At 44.5% G+C, this 9082-nt stretch overlaps 1 protein-coding gene across 1 annotated transcript; it reads left to right on the top strand.

Annotated features, from left to right (window-relative positions):
- The first annotated feature begins 6581 nt into the window (after window positions 1–6581).
- Window positions 6582–7571, top strand: LOC122918874 (olfactory receptor 10X1). Its single transcript, XM_044267799.1, has one exon. The coding sequence runs from the start codon at window positions 6594–6596 to the stop codon at window positions 7569–7571; it is 978 nt and encodes a 325-aa protein (XP_044123734.1). The 5' UTR covers window positions 6582–6593.
- Window positions 7572–9082: the final 1511 nt, after the last annotated feature.

Genomic DNA, 9082 nt, shown 5'->3' with positions numbered 1-9082 from the left:
GGTACACGTGTCCGTCTGTCTCCCCCCGTGAGGAAACTGAGACGCAGCTCTGCACCCAACGGGCACTGACCAGGCGGACTGCAAGGGCGGAAGGAGACTGGCCGGTCCCCTCCCTGGGGGCTCGGGAGCGAGTGCTCGGGGTGGGACCCCACATAGAACGGGCCTGGTTTGCACCTCCCGCAGGCGCCCCAGGACAGAGCTGCAGGCTTGTCCATCAGCTTGCCCAGGTGTGTGCCAGGAGGGCAGGAGGTGGGAGTGGAAAGGTTTCACAGCCGGCAGAACACCACGAAGCGGATTCGGGCTCCTCCGTGGCTTCGGCCCGTATCACGGCGTCTTGATTAACGCAGGTCTGCGGTGGGTGTTACCGCTGGATGGAGTGATTTCCACTTGACTCTTCTTCTTGAAGAGAGTAACAGGTGTTCCTGAACTTGTTTCTTTCCGTATAAATTAAAATGTTTGTCCTTCTCTACAAAACAAAATAAAATAAAATATATATAGATAGATAGAGATAGATAGATATCTATCTCTATCTCTATCTATTGATGCAGTCCTTTCCAAATCCCAGATAGATATCGATATCTAGATAGATCTATCTAGATATATAGAGAAGATTTGTATTTGTAGAGAAGATAGATCTATCTAGATATAGACATCTATCTATCTACAGATATAGATGTATATCTACAGATGCGTATCTATAGATATAGATGTGTATCTACAGATGTGTATCTATAGATATAGATGTATATCTACAGATATGTATCTACAGATATAGATGTATATCTACAGATGTGTATCTATAGATATAGATGTGTATCTAGAGATAGATATCTATGTAGATCTAGATATCTATATCTATATCTATGTATATCTATCTATCTATCTCTATATATCTTTCTATCTTTATATATATCTTTCTGGGATTTGGAAAGGACTGCGTCAAGCCTATAGATGAACTTGGGGATGAATTTTGTTATGTTTTTCTGGGTTCTCGAGACAGGAATTCAATTCCCTATTAGAGACTCTCCTCCTCTCAGATGCTTCGGCCGCATCCCACCCACGGGCATGTTGTAATTGCGGGTGGACTGGTTAATATTGTTTCCTTTCCACGTGTTTATAGACTTTCCTACCATCTTTCTGTCCTTGACTTCCAGCTTGATTCCATGGTGGTGAGAGAACCACATGTCCTCTGTAGGATTCCCGTCCCTTGAAACTTCCGGCCGTTGAAGAGGTGATGGGGATGGAGGCGTGCCCTTGTGGCGACCATGGGGTCGTGTCTGCAAGTGTGCAATTACCGCAGTCGACACCGGAACTCGTAGAATACCGTATGCTAGTTAACTGGAATGAAATGCTTAAAAAGATTCTTGTGGTTTGTCTTGTGGCTCAGGATATGGCTTTTCCTGGTATGAGGTGGACGGCAGGTCGCCCCCCGCCAGGCTCTGCTGGCAATGCTGCTGTGGGTGGATGGTGTGGGGGAGGGGAGGGGGCTGACACTGCAGGTGGCAGATCAGGGCGCCCACTGCCACTGGTTTTAGGTCTCCCTACTAAGTCCCTGCTGGACTTCCCCTTTCTTGGTTCTTTGCCAGGGAGAACAGCCTTAGCTTGCATTTATTATTTATTTATTATGTATTTATTAATGTATTTATTTATGTTTTCATTTTGCCTTTGCCTGGGCCAGTCCACTGTCTCTGCCTCACCTTTCGGAGTCATGCTTAGGATTGTTATTTCCAGGCTTTGTAGGTGTATTTAGAGGGGAGTGCTGAGAAACATGAATATAGACCGTTTGCCTGGAACTCAAATAGATCAAACTTTTAAGGAATCTGTAAACTACTTTCCAAAATTGTGAACTATTTTCTAGCTTTTACATTTGCAACAATAGCATACATGTTACACTTCTTCCAATCCTCACCAACACTAACATGGCTAATCTTCCTTTTCTTCTTTTTTTTAATAAAGATATTTATTTATTTATTTATTTATTTATTTGACAGACAGAGATCACAAGTAGGCAGAGAGGCAGGCAGAGAGAGAGGAGAAAGCAGGCTCCCTGCTGAGCAGAGAGCCCGATGCGGGGCTCGATCCCAGGACTCTGAGATCATGACCTGAGCTGAAGGCAGAGGCTTAACCACTGAGCCACCCATTCGCCCCTCCAGTCTTCTTTTTACTAGTTGTGTCGTGGAATCATATTGTGTTTTTATTTTGTATTTCCTAATGAGTGATCATGATGAGCACTGTTTCAAGTGCTTATTTCCCATCTGTGTATATTCTTCACATGTTTTTAAGATCTCATTTGCTGGGGCGTCTGGGTGGCTCAGGTGGTGAAGCATCTGCCTTCGACTCAGGTCATGATCCCAGAATCCTGGAATCGAGCCCTGCATCAGGCTCTCTGCTCAGCAGGGAGTCTGCTTCTCCTTCTCCCTTTGTCCCCCCTCCCCACTTGTGTTCAATATCTCTCTCTGAAATGAATAAGCTTTTTTTTAAAAAAAGATGTCATTTATTTATTTATTTGACAGATCACAAGTAGGCAGAGAGACAGGTAGAGGGATAGTGGTGGAGGGGGAACCCCCTCCACGCTGAGCAGAGATCCTGATGCAGGGTTAATCCCAGGACCCTGGGATCGTGACCTGAGCCAAAGGAAGAGGCTTTAAGCCACTGAGCCACCCAGGGTCCCTGAAATAAATAAGCTTTAAAAAAAAAATCTCATTGCCATTATATTTATACACAATACACATATATGCAAATTATTCTTTTGAAATATATTTATTTGATCAATTTTGTGTTGTTACATAGTTGCAAGCGCTGGACCACAACAATATATGATACCAGCCTTCTTATTTCGTGGTCTTTCCCTCCTGGGACCACTCTGCTCCAATAGGGCCCGTCTTGTCTGAGCACTTTCAGTCCTCAGCACACGCAGTGTGCCTCCATCTTCTTTCCTCCATCAAGGTACAAATTCCTTGTAAGAAGAGCCCATTCCTTCTCAGACTCATCTTCAAACACTGGGAGCCCTTCCCAAATGCCCAGGACGGGGGCCGGTGATGACAGGGTGAGAGCGTCGGGGCGGGGAGACATCGGGGATGGGCCTCCCTCCCCTCTCTGCCAAAACAAAACTTGAGAATTAACAAGGACAGAACATGAACTCTGCAAGTTTTAAATCCCCAGAGACTCCCAGCAGAGTTTTACTAGCACGTGTTCCACAAAGCCCCGTAACTAATGAGAGAAAATTACAAAGTCAAGTGAGAAAGTTCTCCTGCTCCCTCTGATGAAAGGAGAGAGGAATCCCTGAGGGTCTCCTAACCAGAGCCAAACCTCCAGAGCGGAGGAGCCTCGGGTCCTCGTGATGATCAGGCAACATCCTAAACTGGTGGAAGAGAAGGTTCTTAACCCCTGGGATTTGGCGAGTGGTAGACACAGAGCAGAGGTCATGCCGCCCAGCCTCACAACTCATGTTGGAGGCTCTGGGCCACAGGACATCAACGCTTGCACAGAATCAGGGCCCTTTCCTCACTCCCCAACCTTAGATCCAGAAGATTCACGGACTTCCAAGGTCACTAAACTAACAGTGACGAGGTGAAAAATGTAGCCTGTTCAACTGATGATTGTGTAGGAAGCAGATCTCTGTCTCTTCTGAGTGAAGAACAAAGCAGGTTTCCAGCCACGTGAAGACCATCGTGGAAGAGGATAAGCCCAGCACTGAGCTAGCCCTGGGGCCCTGATAAAGCACACGAGGTAGGAGACTCTTGGACTCTGATTTCCCCACAATTAATTGTCCCTGCATTTTCTTCAAATTGCATTTCTCTGGGACTTCGGAAAGGGTGTGCATTTCTTTTGTCAGTGGATCCATATTCCAAACTAAATTTGACACAAGTTGATTTAGGGATAACTTCAGAAACAGGTGAGGGTGAGGAGTATGACTCCCTCAGCCCTACACACACAGGCATTCGGAATACGTCAGGGTAGTGAAATTCCGGAAGTCACCCTCCAACACCGGAGCTTCACCAAGTAGGCACTGAGTGCACCATTAGGTAAGAACTAGGTAAGGGACCATCTGTCTTGGGACATGCATTGCTGATTCTTTGCATGTTCAAAATGCTCCCGAATTTAATGACGGATTTGAACCCAAGCCCTTCGGGCTATTTAGGAGGGAATGTGGCATATCGTGGGAATCAGGTCATGATCTCGGGGTTGTGAGATCAAGCCCCACATCAGGCTCCATGCTCCTCACAGAGATTGCTTAAGACTCTCTCCCTCTGCCTCTCCCTGCACTGCTCCCCACTCCCCGTTCTCTCTCTCTTCAAGTAAATAACTCAATCTTAAAAAAAAGGAAGAGAGAGAGAGAGAGAAAGAAAGACAGAAAAAGGAAAGAAAAGAAAAGGAAAAAAAGAAAGGAATAAAGAGCCATGAGGTCTGCACTGAGGATGCCAGGTATGAAAAACAACTTGTTTTGCTCTTCTCTTCTGCCCCTCGCACCACTTTGGGGTACTTAGTTATTCATCTTTTCATTCCACAATCTGATTGCTGTTCTTCAGAATTCCTGTGGAGAGTCGAGAACTGGGAGACGTTCATGCTCTCCTGAGGGAGGGATTGTTCACAAGGTCTCAGCCGCGGGCTGAAGGGTAGGAGGACCTAGTACTTCTGGGAGAGGACAAAGTCGTCTGAGATAGTCCGAAGTGCTTGGGAAGGCCGTTTGCAGGGGAAAATAGAACAACGAGCTTCAAGTGTGGGTGTGGAGATCCTAAATTTGGACGCTAAGGAGGCCTAAGTCTTGCTTAACGTACCTCATGCGAAGGAAGCCCACGGATCGTTTAGACACTGCCCCCTTCTAATATAATTGCCTAAGGCAGGAAGACAAAAAAATGCTCTAGTTTCCTTTTGGGAAGATAATTGCCCATAGATAGCAGGTGTGGATACAGTGAGAGAAAGTGGGAAACAGGAAAGGAGAAAGCGTGTTGGGAAAGATTAGACCCATGATTCTCGTGTGGCCAAGAACGAAGTCAAGCCTCATCAGGTGTAAGAGGACAGAAGCAGCAAGGAGATCTCTGAGGAGAGTCCATCGGGCCATGAGTGTTTTGGTAGCCTTTGATTATAAAATTTATAATTACATATTTATTTTATTTATATTTATTTGTGCTTGTTAAAGTGTATAATTATAACTTAGACCATTTTCCTTATTGCCTGTTTTGACTGTCAGTGACCAGGCTCGATGCTGCTGACAGAAGACTTAATCTTTGCCTGAACAAAATCTAATTAAGAGTGGGAAGTCTGTCTAGCTGTGCGCTCCTCACGCTCCGCAGTGCTGAATAACAAAGTAAAAGGGAAACTGTTTATAGATTCCACACTTTTTTTGATAACTAACCTATCCATACAACACATATTGGGAATCATTACTTTCTTAATGCATTTTGTATTAGCGCTGTGAGAAACACAGAAATCTGTGACTGATAGCCTCTTTCCTCAAGGAAGAGACATTGATAAATGGAAAGAATACACAATTAAACTTAAAACAGGTGGATTCCAGGTACAAACATGCCACTTCATAGACACAACTATCTTATTTCTAAAACACAAATACCACAGCTGCCATACACACGTCATGGCCGTGCTATGTGCTTCACATTTTCATTATCAAGAATAAAACCAATAAACATTACCAGGAATTTGGCAAAATGCAGACCCTACCGATGCTAGTTATTAAATATGTTGACGTGTAGGAAAGGAAAATCAATAGCTCAGTATAGCATTAAATATAAGGAAAGACAGCACATTGTAGAAGTTAGAGGAGGATGAGATTAAATCAGATGCAGAATTATTGATGAATTCACAGAATCTCTAGAATTTATCTTTTTCAGATGCCAGGGTTGGCATTGAAGAAGTGGGCAAATTTTCAGCTGCTACCTGCACTGTGCTTGTGTAAAGGGTCTGTTTATCAATAGCATCCACGCACTCTATTGGTCACTTTTAATCTGAAGGGTCCTGGAGTATCACTATCTTCCCTCTCCTCAGAGCAAGGGGAGGGAACGTGTTCTTCACTTTCAGGACCTAAATTCTTCTCCAAGAAGAGATAATGACTTTGGGCTCCTTAAAATTATAAGCTGTTGTCCAAAACAGGTCCCCAATTTCCTAACAAACAATTATCAACCTTCACTCATTAGATATTCACAATGTTATATATGGAAGTTGCTCTGTCAGACTCTGACTGCGTATTAACTACTTGGTAGGGTTTTTATTTTTTTTAAATTCAGAATCTGATCAAATCTGGCTCACCTAATGGACCTGAATTTCCTTTATCTGGATATCAATCAGAATATTTTTCCCCTCATTAGATTACCAGCCAGTAAAGTCATTTTAAAAAATAAGCCTGAAGGTGTGTCTGTCACCCAATAAGTGATCAAGGATTGATCACTGAACAAAGATGTAACAAGTGGGTTAAAAATTAGGAAAACACATAACCTATATACACAGGGTATTTTGCTAAACTAAATGAAAAATCAGTTAGTAATTATAACGCTGATCATCTGTCTTATTCACAACATAATTTTCAAAGAATCATGGAGAATGGAGTATTTATTTGTTCTTTCTTTCAGATTTCAGACATGGAAACAATGAAGGTCAACCAGACAGTCGTGGGAGAATTCATTCTTGTTGGCTTCTCCGTGTACCCACATGTGCAGATGTTCCTCTTCCTGGTCTTTCTTGGCCTCTATCTTCTCACCCTCACAGGTAACCTGGCCATCATGGGTCTCACTTGGGTGGACAGATCTCTCCACATCCCCATGTACCTTTTCCTTGGTGCCCTCTCTTTCTCCGAGACCTGCTACACACTGACCATCATCCCCAAGATGCTGGCAGATCTGCTGACTGGGAACAGAGGCATCTCAGTCACGGGGTGTGGCTTGCAGATGTGTTTCTTCTTGGGACTTGGTGGCACCAATTGCATCGTCCTGACCTTGATGGGATATGATCGCTTTCTGGCCATCTGCAACCCTCTCAGATATCCACTGCTTATGACCAACGTGGGGTGTGGACAACTTGTGGCCTCTGCTTGGGCTGGAGGCTTCCTTATCTCTCTGATAGAGACTGCGCTGATATTCAGGGGCTCCTTCTGCAGCCCCAACCTTGTCAGACACTTCTTCTGCCACATGCGAGCAGTGGTGAGGCTATCCTGTCTAGACAGCGACCTCACGGGGTCCGTTGTGACAGTGATCTCCGTGTCTGGCTTGATGGGCACATTCCTGCTCATCATCATCACTTATGTGTTCATTCTTTCCACTGTCTTCAGGATCCCGTCAGCCGAGGGCAAGCAGAAGGCCTTCTCTACCTGTGCCTCGCATCTCACAGTGGTCCTTGTCCACTTTGGGTTTGCAGCCATTGTCTATCTGAAGCCAGAAGCTTCAGGAGGGGACGACACGCTCATGGCTGTCCCTTACACGGTCATTACCCCTTTCCTCAGTCCTCTAATTTTCAGCCTCAGGAATAAGGACATGAAGAATGCCCTAAGAAAGGTGCTTGGAAAGAGGAGATTCTTGAAAAAACAATTTTGGATTAATGCTACGTTAGTGACTGTCCCCTGATGTCAGTACGCATTTATCCTGTGACATCAGGAGAAGCCTGTGCCATTTGTTTTTTTCCAGTTGTCATGGAGGGATCCATAGACTGAGTGCGGGAACTTAAGCATCACAAATTTTTACTTAGTTTGTTAAGAAAGTTGTTCAACTACTTGTACTTCTACTGGCTCTTGTAAAGACCCTTGGCTTCTGCCAGTCAGCCTTCCACTGATGGAAGGGGAAAAGCAAGATTGTAGAAGGGAAAAACAACCTTTTTGACCATGACACTAAGAGATGCTTAAAAATATCTAAAGATTCAAGAGATGAGGAATTTTTCTTGGAAACACTGTGAGACATTGGACTGTGCCTCCTAGGAGATAAGCCATTTCTAGTAGGTGACACACTATGTAGAAATCATCAACTGTCTCCTTGTGCATATCTGAATTGATACCTCCATTTGTTAAGTCCACTGCCATACTGATGACTGAAGGATTTTTTTTAACATTTTATTTATTTATTAGAGAGAGAGAGCAAGCATGAAGGGGAGGAGGGGTAGAGAGAGAGGGAGAGAGCATCCCAAGCAGACTCCAAACTGAGCACAGAGCCTGACTCGGGGCTCGATCCCATGACCCTGAGATCATGACCTGAGACAGAATCAGGAGTTGGATGCTTAACCGACTGAGCCACCCAAGCACCCTTGATTACTGAAGGTTTTTAAAAACACTGTTCATGACTGTGTCCTTCCACTGACAGACACTCACTTCTGACTATGCAGGAGATCTTGGAACATTGATCCGTCAATCAGACAGGACAGCAGAGCCTGCATGTCCTGTGAAATGGATGAGGGCTGGAAATAACCCCCATTTTCTTTAAGATGACCATATTCAAAAGCGAATGTTACACACACACACACACACACACACACACACACATCATAGTACTGAAGGGACCCACAGTGGCAGGCATTCTGGAATTATTTTGGCAGACATATAACGTGTAATGAAGGAAACTCCATGAACACAGCATTACACTTTGATATCACCCAGAAGACTTAGAATTAGAAACATGGTGGAGGTTATACCACACAGGAATAGCAAGGGATCTTATGGACTAGCTGAACACACGAGCCTCGAGACTTTTCCGAGTCCGTTGCTCAGTTCTGCTGTTAACCAGGTCTGTGCCTTCTCGTGATGGACATAACCTTTGTATTAAGGCTTGATGTACATCGAACACATGAAAAGTGTAGGGGCAAGGTCTGAACTCCATTATTTACAGGGATGTTATAAAGATAAATGAGATAACGGGTGAAAAATATTATGAGCACACACTGATTACAGTTTCCTCTTGCCACGACTCTATTTTCTTCCTTGGGACCATTCTTGTGGTGGGTGTGCAGGCAGAGCCTGTACCCACTTCAGTCATGGTCACTGCCTCAATGACAAGTGTTTCCTTGACTCCTGTTCCACCCCGAGAATGGATTATCCAATCGAGGGAAGCCATAAAATCTTGGGAATAGACGCTAAGAATTTACTCACTCA

This window comes from Neovison vison, chromosome 10, assembly GCF_020171115.1.
Source record: "Neovison vison isolate M4711 chromosome 10, ASM_NN_V1, whole genome shotgun sequence".
NCBI classification, from domain to species: domain Eukaryota; kingdom Metazoa; phylum Chordata; class Mammalia; order Carnivora; family Mustelidae; genus Neogale; species Neogale vison.
This window is presented reverse-complemented; position numbering and strand designations above follow the sequence as displayed.